General features: G+C 34.1%; 1 protein-coding gene across 25 annotated transcripts in view; it reads right to left on the bottom strand.

Annotated features, from left to right (window-relative positions):
- Positions 1-20,884, bottom strand: part of SOX6 (SRY-box transcription factor 6) — a 606,402-nt gene that overhangs the window by 328,440 nt on the left and 257,078 nt on the right. For all 25 annotated transcript variants that reach the window (XM_054586042.1, XM_054586045.1, XM_054586046.1 and 22 more), the window contains one exon: positions 6,687-6,894. In XM_054586042.1, the coding sequence (XP_054442017.1) occupies positions 6,687-6,894 (208 nt within the window). The remainder of the gene's footprint in view (positions 1-6,686; positions 6,895-20,884) is intronic.

Here is a 20,884-nt window from a genome sequence, read left to right as displayed (position 1 = left end):
TTTTGAAATGCCATTGGACATTTGGTAAGGATTGCACTGAATCTGTAGATTGCTTTGCGTAGTATAGATATTTTAACAATATTGACTCTTCTAATTGATAAGAACAAATATCTTTTCATTTATTTGTATATTCTTCAATTTCTTTCATCAGTGTCTTATGGTTTTCATACACAAGTCTTTCACATCCTTGGTTAGATTTATTCCTAAGTGTTTTATTCTTTTTGATGCAATTACAAATGAGATTGTTTATTTTTCTTTCTGATAGTTCCTTATTAGTATATAGAAATGCAACAAGATTTTCGTATATTGATTTTATATCCTACAACTTTACTAAATTTGTTTATTAGTTCCAACAGGTTTTTTGATGGAGTCTTTAGGGTTTTCTATATATAATAATATCATATAAACTGCAAATAGTGAGTTTACTTTTCCCTTTCCTATTTAGATACCTTTTAATTCTTCTTCTTGCCTAATTGCTATGGCTAGGACTTCCAATACTATATTGAATAAACGTGGTAAGGGCAGGCATCTCTGTCTTTTTCCTGATCTTAGAAGAATGGCTTTTCAGCTTTTCACTACTGAGTACAATATAAACCATGGGCTTGTCACATATAATCTTTATTATGTTGAGGTATGTTTCTTCTATACCCACTTTTTGAGATTTTTTTAACCCTAAATGGATGTTGAATTGTGTAAAATGTTTTTTTCTGCATCTATTGAGATTATTGTTATGATTCTTATCCTTTATTTCATTAATGTGGTACATTATGCTGATTGATTTGCTGATGCTAAACTATCCTTGCATTCCTGGAATAAATTGATTTGATCATGGTATATGATCTTTTTAACATATTGTTGAATTTGGTGTGCTAATATTTTGTTGAAGATTGTTGCAGGTTTTAGAAATATTAACCTATAATTTTCTTTTCTTGTAGCATCCTTGTCATCCTTGTCTGGTTTTGGTGTCAGGGTAATGCTGGCCTCATTCAATGAGTTTAAAAGAGTTCCTGGAAGAGTTCAAGAAGGATTAATATTAATTCTTTTAATGTTCAGTAGAATTTACCAGTGAAGCTGTTGAGTCCTGGATTTTTGTTTGTTGGGAGACTTTAATTAATGATTCAATTTCCCTACTAGTAATAAGTCTGTTCAGATTTTCTATTTCATCATCATTCAGTCTTTGCAGGTTTTATCTTTCTAGAAACTTACTATTTTTTCTAGGTTGTCAAATCTGCTGGCATATAATTGTTCATATTAGTTTCTTGTGCTCTTTTGTATTTCTATGGTATCAGTTGCAACATCTCCTCTTCCATTTTTTCTTTTATTTAAGTCTTCTCTCTTTTTTTCTTGATTCTAGCTAAAGGCTTGTCAGTGCTTTTATCCTACTAAAGAACCAGCTTTTATTTTTACTGATCTTCTCTATGGTCTTTTTAGTTTTTATTTCATTTTTACTGCTCTAATCTTTAGTATTTCCTCCCTTCTGACTTTGGGTTTCTTTTTTTTTTTTCCTCATTCCTTGATGTATAAAGTTAGGTTGTTTACTTGAGAATTTTCTTCTTTCTAGAGATACACATTTATCATTATGCATTTCCCTTTTAGAAGTGTTTTTGTTTCATCCCACAAATTTTGGTACATTTCCATTTTTGCTTGTCTTGGGTATTTTTTCATTTCTCTTTTGATCTCTTCTTTGACTCGTGGCTTATTCAATAGCATGTTGCTTAATCATATATTTGTGAATTTTCCCGTTTTTTTCCATATAATTAATTTCAAGTTTCATACCATTGTGGTTGGAAAAGATGCTTGATATGATTTAAATCCTCTTAAATTTATTTATTATGACTCTTTTGTGGCCTAATATATAATCTTTCCTGAAAAATGGTCCATGTGCACTTGCGAAGTATTTGTATCCTGTTGCTTTTGGATGTGAAGTTGTGTATATATCTGTTAAGTCCATATGATCTAATATGCTATTTAAGACTGATGTTTCCTTATTGATTTTCTGTCTGGAGGATCTATCCATTGATATAAATGGGGTATTAAAAATATCCTACTACTATTATATTGCTGTCCATTTTTTCCTTTAGGTCTGCTAATAATTGCTTTATATATTAAGGTCCTCCTGTAATGGAGTCATACATATTCACACATTATATTCTCTTCTTGAATTGACCCCTTTATAACTATGTAATGCTTATCTTTCTCTCTTACTACAGTTTGTTTTAAAATCTATTTTTTAATGAAATAAGATAACTACTCTAAGCTTTCCTTTGGTTTCTATTTGCATGGAATATCTTTTTCCATCCCTTCAGTTTTAGTCTCTGTGTGCCCTTACATCTAAACTGAGTCTTTTGTAGGAAGCATATAGATGTCTTTTGATTAGAGAAGTTATTCCATTTACTTTTAAAGTAATTATTGATGAGAATGTACTTATTGTCATTAATTGTTCATTGGCTGTTTTTGTAGTTCCACTCTATTACTACTCTCCTACTACTTTTAATTAGATCCTGAACTGTTGGATGTTTTACAGATCTCTGCCTGTTCCTTCTGCCTGAAATGTACCTCCCCTCCGTTTCTGCCTATGTGAGTCCTTTCATTATCTAAGACTGATTAAGATCCATTTCCCTAAACAGTTTTCCATGGCTTTCTAGGCAGGTGCAAACTATACTTTAAACTCCTATAACATTTTGTTGATATAGCTCTCATGGAACTTATCACATATTATATACTTAATTATAGTTCATTTTTATATGTCTTATGCCTCTTACTAGAATATAAACTCTTTAACGTTAAAGCTGTTTCATTCATTATTGGTGGCCCCTATCATAGAGCATAGAGGTTCTTAACCTACGGTTCACAGATTCCAAGAACCCATCTGTAAAATTCAGGGGGTCTATGAACTCAGATAAAAAAATCACTAACCTTTAATTGATATTTTATATTTCCTCAAATCATGGATGCAGGCAACAAACCACAAAACATTCATAGTATCTGTGACATAGTAACTAATAAAATCACAATATATTTCATGATATTGTACTAGTAAAGTAGCACTTTACATCATATCGCAATATTTAATATTTAAAATTTTAATTTAATTCATTTTCTCTATAATTCCATGGATTTTACTTCATGTTTTTCAAATAAGAAAGGACCTGTTGATTTCACTAGACTTACTAAAGGGATCCACCCAGGGGGCTGGGGGAAGGGCAGAATTAGAAGGTAAGGATCTCTCAGTTCCAATACAGCACTTCACAAAATAAGAAATAAAAAACTTGCAGAAAAATAATCATGGTACCATGCAGTCCTTGATTAGGGCTATAAAAGTATACTATGAACTACAGAATATTGTATGAACATATTGTTCATAAAAATTAATAATCCAAGCATTGGAAAAAAACTAATTCTCTGTCTTCTACAATAGCCCTGTTGAAATGTAATTATGACAAATACCGTATGATCTCATTCATATGTAGAATCTGATGAACAAACTAAAACCAGAGGCATGGATACATCAAACAGATGGACAGATCTCAGAGGAGTGGGGGTGGGAGCAGGATTGTATAAAAAAAGGTGAAGAAATCAGCCAAAGAACAAATATGCATAGCCCATGGACACAAACAATAGCATGGTGAAGGCCGGGGGAGGGGAGGCAGGGTCTTGGTAGAGGTGAGCAAAGAGTGGAGGAATGGGGTACATCTGTAATAATGTCAACAATTTTTTAGAAAGCTAAACAGAAGAAAGAAAAGATTGCTGCATACTTCCAAGGACAACTCATTATCTTCCCAAGAAGAGTATCTCATACAAGGACAGCTACAACTATTCAATAGCTGGTCTTATTATAAACAATAATGTGGTTCCTCGTAACTTCTTATCACTGATCTGTATTCTATCCCCAAGGAATTAGAATAAATTCAATCCCTCCTCCATTTGACTTTAATCTTTATAGACAACCATCATGTCATCCTTGATTTTCTTTTCTCCATGGTTAATATTACTAGTTCCTTCAACCATTCCTTTTATTTTATAATTTTGCATCTGTTATCATGTCAATTGTTCTCCTCTCAGAATACTTAGAGTCTCTTGTGGAATGTGGTAATTCTCAACTCAACACAATATTTCAGATGCATTCTATTGATCAGGTAGTTCAATAGGACTACCACTCTTTGCTACATACTGCAATTTTAGTAATGCTAACTGAGATAGCACTGGTAATTTTTTAGCAATATTCATTATGCTACCTCCACTGTACTTTCTGTCTCCTTAAACTCACAACTTTTATAAAAAATTAATGTGTCTGTTACTTGAGTTTCCTTCAGTAATTACTTGACATGCTAGGAGTTCCGGTTACAACCTCTGGACTTGACTATACAAAGTATTAAATTTTACCTTGATGATTAATTTTAAGTCCATATTTTCAGTTTTCCTTTTGTTTTCTATATTTCATACATTATATTCACTGTTTCTATCATATTTGTGGCATCTGTAAGTTTGATGAGCATGTTTATCACATTTTAATGTTTGTATTTACTATGTTACATACATTAACATACACTAAAAATACCTGAATTCTGATGCCTAAAATATATGTACTGTAGAAAATAATCAATGTTTCGTAAAGTACATAGATGACATTCTCCAATAGTAGGAATATAGTGATGAAGAACTCTTAAATTGTAGGTCTCATCTTCTAAAAGTGTCTATTTCAGAGACAAATGTATTTAAAAAGTAAATAAATTAATTAAAAAAATAAAATAATAAAATAAGATATATTATCAATCAGCATAAAAAATAAAAAATAAAAGTGTCTATTTCATAAAATCTATAACACAGTAATAAAGACGAAGAGTACAAAACTAACCATTGCTTGCAAGAGAAAAATTAGTTTAAATTCCCTTGTAATCTGGACAAAACAATGATCAGAAATCAATTTCTTTATTTTTTACTAAAGGGTCCCCTAATGTATTTTGAAAACTACTTTCTTATAGAACTAAAACCATCTTTCTGGTGATTTATAAAAGTAATCTAGCAATCTCACTTATTCAGAGATTACTGATCTGGCAGCCTCAATTATTCTAGAATATAGACAAGAATGCATAACATAAAATATGAGCAGTCAGAAGAGTTAGCACAATGTCCATGTACTAAAGATCATGTATATTACCTGGAATTTCTCAGTAATTCACACAGACATATTTGTTCATATTTTAAATATAGTCCAGAATGTCATGATCATCTGATTTCATAATTTATAGATAAATAGGAGAAAATTATAAATTATTCACAACTAAACAAGAAGTAGCAGCCTACAACCTAAAGAGCAGAAACCAACCCAAACACTCATGGCTGAAAAATATCTATATCAAGCAGACACAGGAACTTCAAGGTTACATAATTGCAAAGAAATAACCATAAAGCCAAAGAGTCCTAATTACCCCAGTGATCTCTGGGGACATCATTACATTATAGTATGGTAAAATAACTAACATTTATAATATGATACAATAACCTTCAAATTTATGTAGTTTGCAGTTCATAAAAAACTTTTATATTCATTATTATAGTTAATTCTCAAAATATTTCAGTTACCAAGTCAGGTAATTGTACCATGTCAAATTTAAAAATTCATGGCTCAGGACGATTGTAGAACTTACACAGGGTCATATTAATTGTTAGGTACTGGAGTTCAGAGTCTACTGAATCATGACCCCCAAGTCATCAAATAATATCTACACTGTGTTCTATATAATGTGGTTAGTAAGACAGAAAGGTACATAATACATTTTAGAAACTTCCACAAAACTTGCTGATGTGCTGAACACATCCACAAAAATTAATCTGAAAGTTTAAATTTTGGGGCCCTTGAAGGAATAAAATTAAATGAAAAATTCCCTTATATCAAATCCCCATTTCCCCACAGTGTCACAGAGTTTTAAGTCTAACTTACAATGTTAGTAATAAATCCAGAATCATTAATTACCCTACATTTTAAAATCTAAAATCTGCACATAAAAAAATGAAAGACCATACATATTCTAGCAATCACTTAGGTTTGATTTATTTAAAATGTTTTAAAGAGCCTTTCATCTGTTTTTTAGGACATATTTGACCCTAAGTGGACTCTTGTGGAGAGAGTAGAGAGGTGGTTATGCGACATTAGAAAACATGTCATGTGTCAAAGCACTTCCTCCTTGAACATTTGGCTTTAACAATATTAGAAACCTTCAAATCTCAATTCTACAACATTTGGAAGCAAAATAATACTATTTATGATATTCATAAAAATGAGGAGAAGTAAATTGTTTGGGGTTTTCTTTTTGCTTTTTAAGCAGTTGATATTTGTAGGGTAAAACACTATCAATCAAAAGGAAAAAAGAGACAAAAAATCAAAAATAAAGTTGCAGCTGGAAAAATTCCTATATTACTTTTTTTCAGGGAAAGGCTTACAGTTAGTTTAAAACCTTGATTTGCTATCTTAAGACCAAAAAAATGCACAAAGTTTTACCAAAAAAAAATGAGCTATCTGCTTAACACTTAATGGATCACAATCTGCCATCACCATGGTAACTTCTGAATAACTTTTTCCTAGCTAGTGCCAATTATGCCCTTCTCTGGCCCTTGAAATCCCACTCATTTTTTTAAGGCCTGGAATCTTTAAAAGAATAAAGCCCAACAGTTAAGTCCACACATACCCTCTTGTTCAGTCCGAGTCATTTCCTCAAGCTTCTTCTGTTTCAGTGTGTCCACCACATCGGCAAGGCTCCCTTTGCGGCGTTCTGGGGTTCCAAAAGTAACACTGGTCATTATCTCACGGTCCCGACTCCCTTCGTCAGGCTTATGTGGTGAGGTAGAGGTATTTCGGAAGGAATATAGGGAACATAACTTATTATTCTCTGACTCCTAGGAAAACAAAATAAAATAAAACCATTAGGATACTTGTTTCCTTGCTTATGGTTGAAAAAAATTCCAAACTCAGAATGACAGTATATGATACTTAGATGGACAAGTAAAATATATAACTAACTGTACTTTAAAAAATACTGAACATTAAAGAAGCAATTATCAAAGGAACTAACAAGAAATTGTAGGTTCAAAAAGTTTTTTTATTAGGGAAAAAAACAGCCTAACTGGTCCAAAAACAATTTCAAAGTAGACACTTCAACTTCTTCCTCATTTACACCCTTCATTTAAAATAGTTCAGATTCAATTATTAATTATTAGGGTTGGTAAAATTTTCCTTTTAATTGGCAGTTTTATTAACAACGTTCTTTCCACAGTCTAAGAAATATATACATCACAAAACATTATCATCCTTGAATTAAAACCAGTGCAGAAACTGGCTTCAATAACCACTGTCAATTGTTCACCAGAAATAATATAAAATATCTAAGTCAATGCCAGAAAGTTAACTAACATGAATATTTTTGTGTGCTGGGGTTTGGGGAGAAGCAATTTTTTTTCTAGCTGTACATCTGTCAAAACTTATAGGAACCTCTTACTATTCCTTACTTTTTACCAATGATAGTTCATCACATAGTCACACAGATTTTTCATGGGCATTTAAAAATGGTTTGTGTTTATGTTTGTTTGTTTCCAAGAGAACAATTTTACTACAGGAATGTTTGCACATGAATCACTTCATAGTACAGAGAAGTTGACTAACTGGTAAAAGAGTTAGATACATCTGTAAGGAGGAAAAACAAATCTCAGATTAAAAATAACAGACACTTAGAAGTTTATAGAAAGAAAATGTTTTCATCTCTCTCTAAATCAAAGCTGAGGGTTGAAAGGAACTACTATTTGGCCATAGCCCATCAGTAGGCTGGCATTTGCCTCATGTGCCTGCGTCTGGGGAGTTTCTCTCCCATTAAAAAATTTGTGATATAAATATAGCATCTCGGTTTTGTGATTTTCATCAAAACCTTGAAAATCTTAACTGCTTCTATATTTCTCTCTGTCACAAAAAAAGCCTGTCAAGCTTCAAGAACTAGAAGAAGAAGCAGGAGGTGAAAGTTAGAGTTAATAACTAGTGGAAAGGGGGAAAAAAAGAAAATGGAATCTAGAGAAGTAAGTTTCTACATATATTAAATGAGATAATTGTACTCCAAAAAATGCTAGGTATATAGATATTACTGTCATTATATGGAAGGTAGGGATAAAACTTATTTTGAGGGTTATTGGGAGCTTATAATGAGAGAACATTTACAAAGCAACTGGACACAATGCCGAGCTAATAGGTGGTGGTATTTAATAATTAGTAGGTCTCATTATTCTGATAGAAAGAGAAGACCTAGGAATGGAGCCAAGGAGGATTTTCCCCACTCTGGACCTAAAAAAATTTTTAGTAAAAAATGTTATGAGTTTTGGAACTATATTGAATAATGTGAAGTCTGTGAATATACTGAAAAAAAAAAACCACTGAATTTTATACATCAAATGGGTAAATTGTGTGTATTATATCACAAAGCTATTAAAAAATATCATGAGCCAAATCTTACCCTTTTCCACATTCCCATTGCTAGCTAGCACAATGCCTATCACAGAGAAAATGATCATTACATTTGTAATGAAATAAAGTGAAAAGGATAAAATTCATGGGGCAGGGCAGGAAAAAGAGCTCCTCTTTACCTTGGTCCTAGATCTTTTCCTCCCCCAGGAAAGATGTATTTCATTAATGCTTACAATAATTCTGTGCAGAGATGTTGAGGAACCCCTAATGCCAATCATGTTTAGTACATGGTTGTTTAGAATGACCTCCTCATTCTAAACTTGGGGAGTAAACGATAATGGAAAAAATACAATAAAAAAATTTTGTTAAATGGTAGGAATGGCTCTCCAGCATGAGTAACAACTTTAAGTTGTCCTTAAGGCATTTAGGCTCCATATAGCACTGCCTTTTTCTCTCAGGACTAATTTCTGTCGTATTTACTTGTCACTTACTTGTTAGATCAACTATGCGTCTTGTTTTTTACCTGTGAGAATGCTGTCACTGCTATCCTGCACCACAGATATCCTCATTCTTCACTTTGTGCAAACACAAACAGATATGCTTCCAAAAGCCATTTTGACTTCTTAATAGTATACCTTCAGAAATCTGACCTAGGTGTTTTTAAATTGACAATCACCATTTGACCAATCATGCTTCAGTCCCTTTCATTTCAAATGCAAACTAATCTTATATTATAGCATGTAAGTCAAAAGCCAAAACAAACCCTGGCTCAACCTAATAGATCAAAGACCAAGTCACAACAATAGGTATGTGGAAGTGGTTAGCTACGAAGGACTCATCATTGACTATAATAAAGCAAATCTTTTTATCATTTCAAAGATGGTATAAGCCAGTCAGAGAAAGAGAAATATCATGTGACTTCACTCAATATGTGGAATCTAATGAACAAACTAAACAACAAGGAAAATAGAGACAGACTCGTAAGTAGAGAGCAGGATGACAGTTTGACAGCTAAGGAAGGGGAGGTTAGGGGTGGAGGGATTGAGCAAAAAGGAAAAAAGGACTCATGGACATGGACAACAGTGTGGTGATTGCGGGAGATAGGGAGGTATATGGGGAGTAAACGATAATGGAAAAAAATACAATAAAAAAATTTTGTTAAATGGTAGGAATGGCTCTCCAGCATGAGTAACAACTTTAAGTTGTCCTTAAGGCATTTAGGCTCCATATAGCACTGCCTTTTTCTCTCAGGACTAATTTCTGTCGTATTTACTTGTCACTTACTTGTTAGATCAACTATGCGTCTTGTTTTTTACCTGTGAGAATGCTGTCACTGCTATCCTGCACCACAGACAATAACCATGGGTTTCCACATCAATGACCCACAGTGTCCTATGCCCCATGATCTCTGTCAAATGGCTCAACACTACCAAGAAGCAGGGAGCAAGAAGCCGAAGTCACGATTTCTCCATGAAAGCCGCAAGAACTGCTTGTAACATGTCACCAATGCACCAAGATAGGCAGTGAGGGAAATCATAAATGGCTTCAAGCGTACAAGTAATTTTATACCATTCTTAGGAACGGTGGAAAGGAGCAAAATTTACTATTTCCAGCCTTCACCTTTTAACTTACTAAAACTTTAGAAATATTGGTCTTTCATGAGTGGAGGCCTATATGCAATTTATCTGAGAAAAGGTGCACATAAATCCAAACACTTTCAATGAAGAAACTACTGTTGGATAAAAAGCAACAATGCCAAATTAGAAAAAGAGACTTGACAAAGGACCTCTAATTTTTTTCTAGAGGACTAACTAATTTTTAAATAAGTTTTTCTTAAGAAAAAAGCTCAACTTATCCTGTAATTTCAAAAACAAAACAGATCCCATGAAATACCAACTGAGGCAAGATTCCAAATGGTAATATCTACCAAGTATCAATGCTTGGCCCTGCAGCACAGCTGTGGAGAGATCTGAGACGGTATTTCCCTAAAGCAGTGGTTCTCAAACTTCAAGACATAGAATTCCCTGGCATGTATGTAAAAATGCAGATTCTCTCATCTCTTCCGTACCCTGAAGAGTAGGACTCAGGAATATAAATTTTGATGAATATCCCAATTGATTCTGATCACAGGTCCTTTAATTCTGATGCAACCCACTTGAAGAAATATTGATTCTTAAGAAGGCAATGAAATAAGTGTGTTTTGCCTTAATGTTATAATGCAGGCGTAATTATGAATAATTTTAATAAGCCTGGTTAGTTGTGATTTTTAAAAAATAACATAAAGGAGATTAACTCTCTTCTTTTGACCTTTCTTGTAAAAACAACCACTGTATGACATGACTGAACACATGACCATCACAAAAAACAGAGCTTATGGAGCACTGAGTAAACATTAATTCACCCAAAGGAAATTTACTATAAATTTGTTTATCAGCCCTTAACTTCAGTGGCCCCATTTAACCTAACAGTAAAGAAAATTTTCAAAATATTATTTAAAAGAATCTCAGGTCCCAATACAAGGAATAAAGAAGGTAATGTTGATTCAGTTTATCTAAAGAGCATTTCACTGGGAATCAATTAAACACAGTACAAAAATTGTAGGTAGAAGACTGAAAAAAGTACCCAGCAGCACCAAAAAAAAGTCATTAGGCAGAGTTTCTAGAAAAGACAGGCAATTTTCATAAATTAAGACTATTTAATTAAGATGTTTTTGTGTTTCAAGGGATAGAAAAGTAAATATTAAAAACGAAACACATGTATGTATGGTGACAGATGTTAACCAGACTTATTGTAATGATCATTTCACAATTTATACAAATACTGAATCATTATGCTATATACTTGAAACTAATACAACACTGTGTGTCAATTATACCTCGGTTAAAAAATATGTGAGGTGATGGATGTTAATTTATTGTGGTAATAACTTCACAATACATAAGTATATCAAATCATTATGTTGTACACCCTAAACTAATACAATGTTATATGTCAATTATATCCCAATAAAACTGGAAAAATATATTATAATAATATTTTTTCAGAAGGTATTATTCAAAACTGATTGCTCAGCAGTGGTAGTCAAAGAATCTTATTTAAATATCCTTCTCACAGTACTGTGAATACTTATCAAATATACCCAAATTTTTGAGATTTTGAGTGCCTTATTCCTTTCCGCTAGAATGTCCTACATCCCCCTATGCACTCAACCCACTCTTTGAAGCTCAGATCACACTGTATTTTACTCTTTAAATCATCCCTGACTATACTGAGCCTTACTATTCTATTTACTGACAAACTACACATTGAAACACTTAATCAGAACCACATAACTTAGCATTTAATAAAACAGTAGAATAAATTATTATTTTTGCATATATTAGTTACATTTGCAACTAAATGTTAACTCTTGAAGGAATGGGGCCATGTCTCATGCTTCTTCTATATTCCTCCAGAGTATCAAACAAAATGCTGGCTCATGAACTTGAAACAAGTACTCACCAAATATGTCAAAAATAATAAAATATTAGGGCTATGGGTAAATATTTGTTCTAACAATGACTGAATTGCTATTTAAGCAAAATAATGAGAACTGAGATGTTAAAAATAAGAGATTTGTTTAATAAAAGATGATATAGCTACACAATGGAATACCACATGGCCATGAAAAGCAATATTATGTATGTTAAAACAAGGTTGTTTATAGTGAGGAATAATTAGAGGCAACCTGCATGTCCAATTGTAGGGATTATTTGAGGGCATTATGGTTTTATACATATGGTAGAATAATTTGAAATTATTGAAAACATTTTTGCAGGAAACTTAATTATGTGAGAATATTCATAATGTATTGTAGTGAAAAGTATGCTAGTGAAAATATCAACACACTTTTTTAAGAAAAAATTATTTACAGAAGAAAAGACATTGGAATAGCCAATGAAATTAATGGTTTTCTGAATGTTGAGATAATAGGGAGTTTTTACTTTCTTTTCAAAGTTTTCTGTATTTTTCAAATGTTCTGTCATAAACAATACTTTTAATCAGATACTAAGCACTATTTTTGGTTGAATATAAACACCAAAAATGTTGTCAAAATAACTCAGTTATAAGACATATTAAATGAAAAAACATACTGTAGTATTTAGTATATAACCTCAATTGTGTTATAAGTGTGCATAAGGGTAAATGTGGCCACACACACAAAAACCTAGGAAGATATACACCAAAATATTTATAGTGATTTCTAAGTAATGATATTATTGGTAATTTTTTTATCTGTGTTTTCTAATTTATAATTGATGAACATAAGCTTTTTATTTTTTGGTATTAAACTTTTAATTTAATTTAATTTTAGGTACGGGAAAGTGGCGGGAAAATGGAGACAATTTGAACAATAAAAAATAAAAATTAAAAAAATTTAATTTTAAATGACAGTTTTTATTTGTATAACAACAGATAACTGATTTAATTAGTTTCAGGTGTACAGCATAGCAGTGAAACATTTATATAACTTACTAAGTGATCCCCTCCAACAAGTCTAATACCCATCTGGCACCAGAACATAATGTTATTATATTGTTTATATAATAAAAAGATGCTTAGAGAAAATATAAAACTAAATTTAAGAGAATAGAGCTTGGCCTTCCTGAAGATGTCTAGAAAATTAGTATATTACAGTTTCCCTGTACTGAACCTAGAAACATTAACCAAGCTTTTTTCCATTGGTATTTCTGTAGTTGAGGACTCTCAAATAACATTTTCTAATAAATATAGTTATTTAAAAGGGAATCCTTGTATCAGCTAAAACCTAGATCCTCATGATTATCACCCATTGTTTTCTGTTTGCCCCCTTTAATAGCTTATGCCCTAGAATTGATGGGGTTACCCAGATGGGAAAGGGGAGAGGCTTGTAACTGAGAAGACAAAAGTACCCACAATACTCAGGCTAGGATATGGAGAATCTAGGACCACAAACAAAACTACTTTGAGACTGCAAACCATTTTCTAGTTTTGCTGAAATATAGTTTAAATACAATAAAATTCACCTATTAAAAAAAAGATACACAAAATTAATTTACTTCCTTTTCCCAATTAGAGTTGTTCAAATATCTTAAGGGAAGCATTAGAATTAACAGTCATTTTCTAGGTGAAACTTCTCCATTTTCTACATCTATTTCTCATTTGACGTAATTTCCAGACCCTTTGTCTTTTTCATCTGATACATTCCAGTCTCTAGATATTGTTCTGAAAATAAGTTGCCAATAACTAAATACAAAATTCTGCATCTTTATTTTCAGCAGGAAGAAAAGTAACAACACTCAGATCATGCGGCTTCCCCCATGTCACGAAAGGTTTAACTGGCAGAGCTAAAATCTAACTGTAGGTTTTCTGATACCATATCCAATGCTTCTTCCATTTCATAGGGCTTTAATTAAATGTTATCTATTTGTTATACAAGTAACAATAAACAAATAAAATTAGTTATCCATTATTGTATTAAAATCACCCTAAAACTCCTCACTTAAAACAATAATCATTTATTATCTTTTATGGTATATGTGAGTCAGAAATTCAGGAGCATCAGAATTAGTTCTGCCTCAAGGTCTCTCACGAGGTTGCTTTTAAGTCAGTGCCTAAGGTTGGAATCATCACAAAGGCTTCTTAACTCCCAGATGTAAACACTTTAAACGCTCAGGGCTGAAGTCCTTAGACATCTTCCTTTATTTCTGTGTGATCTTTCCACATGATGTTTTCTCTCCAGCATCTTGGCGTCAAACTAGCCGGACTCCTTACATAGTAGTTCAAGCTTCGAACAGTGTGTGTTCCCAGAAAGAGCAAGATGAAAGCTGTGTCACTGTTCCTCACTTAGTCTGGGAAGTCATGCCCTGTAAGCTATCGGTGTGTTCTATTCAATGGCGAATACCAAGGCCTGCCCAAGTCAATGGGATGCAAGTTTAAACTCTGCATTTTTATAGGATGGATTTTTATAATCATATCCTCAAATTGTTGCTGTGAGAAATGAATAAGGTATAAAGCATTTAGGACAGAGCCTATCACATTAAGTACTCAATAAATGATAACAACTCATTATTAAATTCAAACATACTTTGTCCACTTATCTTTTGTTTCAATTTTCAATTGTGAAACTACATTCATGATAACCATTGGCACGATTTTTAGGTTTTTATTTATACTTGTTCATCTACATGGAATAATAAATACTAAACTACGTTATTCTCTTCAATAACAATGCTCAAAAATCACCTTCTTTACAAAGTGTCCCCAAACTAATTCCATCAACACCTGCCCCTCACAAAGGTCTAGTAACCTTACCCATTGTAATTAGCTTTTTCTGGGATGTTCTCAATTCCCCTTCAGTCTGTGTACAGATTATCTCCATTCAGTCCAGGAACAACTACAGAACACTTCTGCTCTGATTCATCTGGGTTGCCAACTGCACCTAGACTAGGAATGTGATTGCACATCCATAACATGAAGTGAGGAGAACAGTGGGAAGAGGTAGCAAAGTCAAATGTCGAGATTTAAGAAAGTCAGAGACCAGAGGCCAGAGACCATTTCTGATGAGAAATGGAATTCTTGCCCTACCATAATGGAGTTGAAACCCACATCAGGCAGAAGTCATTGAAGTTGGGAGAAGTGATTGGGAAATGGACTTTTGGAGCAGCTGCATAAATCAACTTCCCTTTCTGTCATCCAGTCTAATTGTAGGGACAGAATATTACCCTCTCTTACCCTTTCCTCCACCCATTAGCAAGGCTGATTTAAATATGTTCGTTCTTATTACATTGTATGTAGTCATCTTTGCTTTGCTTTTTCATTTTATAGTGCTTCTCTAATTACAGCTTTACCTCACTCTACTCTGCCTTCTATAAAGATAAGCTTTATTAAGATGCCCAACCACAGATTTCTCGCTGAATTCTGACATTCCTCTAATCTATAACAAACTTCTGTTTCATTGGACCCTACCCAAAATCACTCGAAATACAAATCCTAAAAACTGTTCTTTTGAACATGCTGTTACTGAGACACTCCATGATTCTCTATGGTGTGTTCTCCCTACCACAACGAGTAAGAAATGCAATTTATTCAACTACAGATAAGTTCCTGGTAGCTTTTTGCTGAAAGGAATCAAGAAATTCAATGTCTGTAAAGAAATTCAAAGCAATAATGAAACCAATTAAAAGTTGTTTTTGTTTGCTTTATATCACCATGTACTGGCAACTCAACCATGTCTGTGATTAATATGCATATATTGTTATAATACATATACAGGTATGTCCAGAAAGTATCCAGCTATCTACTATGAAAAATAGACATTTATTGAACAAGATACAAGAAACACTGTGCATAGAAAAATGATGCCTCAATCACCTTCATAGTAGGCAACTTGGGACTTCACACAGTTCTCCCAGAATCTCTTCCACTGTTCAAAACACTCTGTAAATTCCTTTGTTGGAATCACCATCAGCTGCCCTACTGTATTTTCCTGAATCTCATTGATGGTCTGAAATCTCTTCCCTTTTAAAGGTGATTTTAGTTTTAGGAAAAGCCAGAAGTTGCAGGGTGCCAAATGTGGGCTGTAGAGGAGGCCAAGTCACTTGGCTGATTTGATGTTTCGCCAAAAATCTCTGCACAAGACTTGATGCATGAGCAGGCATGTTGTCATGACGCAGCTGCCAATTGCCAGTTTCCCATAGCTGTGGCTGTTTTTGTAGTATTGCATATCTTAACAAATGAAGAACATTGAGGCAGTACTCCTTATCCATTCTTTGACCTGAAAGGCTGTACCCATGACAGACACCACCTTCCCAATCAAAAAACACAGTTAACATGGTCTTGATCTTGCTGTGACTTTGCCACACCTTCTTCAAGCATGGAGAACCAGAAGACCCCCATTGGGATGACTGGGCCTTCATTTCTGGATCATAGCCATAGATCGATGATTCATCAATGGTTACGACCTTTTTTTCCCCCTAAATCTCAACTTATTTATTTATTTATTTATTTATTTATTCAAATACATTTGTTTCTGCCTTCCTCCCACCACTTTTCCTTGCCCCCTCCCTCCCTCAATTCTTCCCCTTTGGTTTTGTCCATGAGTCCTTGCTATATGTTCCTTGACTTTCCCCTTCCCTTCCTTTTCCCCCATGCCCGCCCTCCTTCCCTCTTGTCTCTGTTGGTTTCTTTTCCTTTCAGTGTTGCTGGTCTTATTTTCCTTGCATCTTTGCATTGTTGGTTAGGTTCCGCTTATAGGTGAGATCATATGGTATTTGTCTTTCGCCCCCTGGCTTATTTCGCTTAGCATAATGCTCTCCAGTTCCATCCATGCTGTCACAATGTTTAGTAGTTCTTTTTTTCTTTCTGCTGCATAGTATTCCATTGTGTATATGTGCCATTATTTTTTGATCCAATCATCTACTGATAGGCATTTAGGTTGCTTCCAACACCTGGCTATTGTAAATTGTGCTGCTATGAACATTGGGGTGCATAGGTTCTTCTGAATCGGCGTTTTGGGAGTCTTAGCGTATAGTCTCAGCAGGGGAATCACTGGATCAAAAGGCAGTTCCATTTTCAGCTTTTTGAGGAAATTCCACACTGCTTTCCACAGTGGCTGCACCAGTCTGCATTCCCACCAACAGTGTACTAGAGTTCCCTTTTCTCCACAGCCTCACCAGCACCTGTTGTTTGTTGATCTGTTTATGATGGCCATTCTGACCAGTGTGAGGTGGTACCTCAAGATGGTTTTGATCTGCATTTCTCTGATGGCTAGTGATGCTGAGCATCCTTTCAAATGCCTCTGGGCCCTCTGTATCTCTTCCTTGGAAAAGTGTCTGCCCAGGTCCTTTGCCCATTTTTTGATTGGATCGTTTATCTTCTTGGAGTGGAGTCGAGTGAGTTCTTTATATATCTTGGAGATTAAACCTCTATCTGATGTATCATTAGCGAATATATTTTCCCATAGAGTTGGCTACCTTTTCATTTTGCTGATGTTTTATTTAGCCGTGCAGAAGCTTCTTATTTTGATGAGATCCCACTTGTTTATTCTTTCCTTTATGTCTCTTGCTTTAGGAGACATATCAGTGAAAAAATTGCTGCGTGGGATATCTGAGAGTTTCCTGCCAATGTTCTCTTCTAGGACTTTTATGGTGTTGTGACTTATATTTAAGTCTTTTACCCATCTTGAGTTTATTTTTGTGCATGGTGTCAGCTGATGATCCAATTTCAAAATTTTGCATGTAGCCATCCAGCTCTCTCAACACCATTTGTTGAAGAGGCTATTATTGTTCCATTTTATGCTTCTGCCCCTTTTGTCAAATATTAGATGCCCATATAGATCTGGGCTTATTTCTGGGCTTATTTCTGGGCTTTCTATTCTGTTCCACTGGTCTATGGATCTGTTCTTGTGCCAGTACCAGATTGTTTTGAGTATAGTGGCTTTGTAGTATACTTTGATGTCCAGTATTGTGATCCCTCCTACTTTGTTTTTCTTTCTCAAAATTGCTGTGGCTATTCAGGGTCATGTATGGTTCCATATAAGTTTTTGAAACGTCTGTTCTATTTCTGTGAACTATGTCATTGGTATCTTAATAAGGATTGCGTTGAATCTATAAATTGCTTTGGGTAGTATGGACATTTTGATGATATTAATTCTTCCAATCCATGAGCATGGTATATGCTTCCATTTATTTGTGTCTTCCTTAATTTCTTTCTTCAATGTTGTATAGTTTTCTGTGTACAGGTCTTTTACCTCTTTGATTAAATTTATTCCTAGGTACTTTATTTTTCTTGTTGCTATATTGAGTGGTATTTTTTTCTGATTTCTTCTTCTTCTATTTCATTGCTGGTGTATAAAATGCCTTTGATTTCTGAATATTGGCTTTATATCCTGCTGTTTTGCCAAATTCACTTATTAGGTTGAGGAGTTTTTTTGGTAGAGTCTACAGGGTTCTCTATGTACACTCTCATGTCATCTGCAAACAATGACGGCTTTACTTCCTCCTTTTCTATTTGGATGCCTTTTATTTCTTTTTCTTGTCTGACCGCTGTGGCTAGGACTTCCAATACGATGTGGGAAAGAAGTGTTGAAAGCGGACATCCTTGTCGTGTTCCCGATCTTAGTGGGAAAGCTTTTAGTTTTTGCCCATTGAGTATGATATTGGCTGTAGGTTTTTCATACATGGCCTTTATTACCTTGAGGAATGCCCCATTTATTCCCATTTTGCTGAGTGTTTTGATAATGAATGGGTGCTGTACCTTATCGAATGCTTTTTCTGCATCTATCGAGATGATCATGTGGTTTTTGTCTTTTCTTTTATTTATGTGATGTATTACGTCTATGGACTTGCATATATTGAACCATCCCTGCATGCCTGGGATGAATCCCACTTGATCGTGGTGGATAATCTTTTGAATGTATTGCTGGATGCGGTTTGCCAATATTTTGTTGAGGATTTTAGCATCTATGTTCATCAGCGAAATTGGCCTGTAGTTTTCTTTCTTTGTAGAGTCTCTATCTGGGATTTGGGATTATGGTGATGCTGGCCTCATAAAGAGTCTAGGAGTCTTCCCTCCTCTTGGATTTTTTGGAATAGTCTGAGGAGGACAGGGGTTAGCTTTTCCTTAAATGTTTTGTAAAATTCTCCTGTGAAACCATCTGGCCCTGGGCTTTTGCGTGCTGGGAGTTTCTTGATTACTGCTTCAATTTCCCCAGCTGTTACCGGTCTGTTCAAGCTTTCTGTTTCTTCTTCCTTCAGTGTTGGAAGATTATACTTTTCTAGAAATTTGTCCATTTCATCAAGGTTTTCAAATTTCTTGGCATATAATTGTTCATAGTAGTTTCTGACAATCCTTTGTATTTCTGTGGTATCTGTTATTTCTCCTCTTTCATTTCTGATATTATTAATTTGGGTCCTCTCCCTCAATGGTTATGACCTTCTTGAGAAACTCTGGTTCCTTGGTAGCGGTTTGAATCAAGTCATTAGCAACTGCAGCACGATGCTCCTTCTGTTCTAGCAGAAGCCGTGGAACATATTTTGCCATGACACATTTCACTCCAAGATCCTACATCAAAACCTTAGACACAGTAGTTTTTGGAATCCCCAGATCAGCTTCTAGTTCTTGCCCTGTCAGTCACCAATCTTAGTTGATTGTAGCCTATACACGTTCAACATTCTCAGATGTTCTGCTTGTTGCAGGGCTTCCAAAAGGTGGATCACTTTAAACAGATTCTTGACCATCTTTGAAGCACCTGTGCCATACTTTTATTTGTGCTACACTCATTGGATCATCCCCAAAAACCTCCTGAATCATCTGAATAGTTTCTGCAGAGGAATGTTCAAGCTCAACACAGAATTTGATGCAGATCCATTGCTCTACTCAGACAGTCATTTTGAATGCAATAGCCACACAGTATACATGCTCACTCAACTGGCATCTACTGCTCCCACTGAGTAGTAGAGTAAAGTCATCATTGTTCACACACGAGCATCCCAGTCCATGCTCCTTAGTTGCCAGGTTAAGTCAATGTGGTGCAAACCATTCTCATTATATTAACAATGCCTGGACTTCTTCCAGACAGACCTTGTCATATCTGTGTGTGTGTGTGTGTGATTTTATATATGATTACACACACACACACACACACACACACACACACACACACTGCTTTTTCTGATTCTCTTTTTTAACAACTTTTAAAAAAATAGGAGAGGTATGCTACTATGATGTTATTGGGTGACTGACAGAAAAGCTTTATCTAATCTAGGATCCAATACTTTCTTGCTAACAAAGGAAATCTAACCTTTTTAATATGCTGATAACAAATTGCTAACATTTATAGGTTCTTTCTCAGAGGAAAAGTATGTTTTTAACTGATGTGACATATTTTAAGAAAAGGCATTAGTTTGAAAAGCTTGCATAAATGAAAATACCAAGTTTGGCTCCAATTACCAACAGTTTATTCCTGACAAAAGTAGCATTTGTGCTAATAGTTAAATAAAGTCTATTCTTTTTTTCTTTTATTAAAAACAATACTTGGTAGGCTATATTAAATTTACATAAGATTATCAAAGTTAGAATAACATTATGCTGCTTTATTCTATTACTTACACTATCCAATAACAATAAATTTATTCATGATGTGTTAGAATATAGATTTTTATGAACATTTGCTAAAGTCATGGTTCCTAAATCTAAAATGAATAATTCATTGTTTTTTAAAATGTTATTTTGATTCAAAGAAAAAATATACAAAATTTTTTAAATGGCATCATCACCATGATATCTAATAAATGGAAGTAAATGTAGGAAACTTAGTAAATATAGAAAAATATTAAAATCTCCAAACTATTCAAGACAATCACATAGAAAATCCTTGCATCATCTATATATATTATCAGCCTCACATATAGAATCAAATGT

Source organism: Pteronotus mesoamericanus, unplaced genomic scaffold, assembly GCF_021234165.1.
Source record: "Pteronotus mesoamericanus isolate MK-2021 breed Mesoamerican mustached bat unplaced genomic scaffold, CSHL_Meso_final contig_90, whole genome shotgun sequence".
NCBI classification, from domain to species: domain Eukaryota; kingdom Metazoa; phylum Chordata; class Mammalia; order Chiroptera; family Mormoopidae; genus Pteronotus; species Pteronotus mesoamericanus.
The sequence above is the reverse complement of the archived record's forward strand: the minus strand, read 5'-3'. Positions and strand labels throughout refer to the sequence as shown.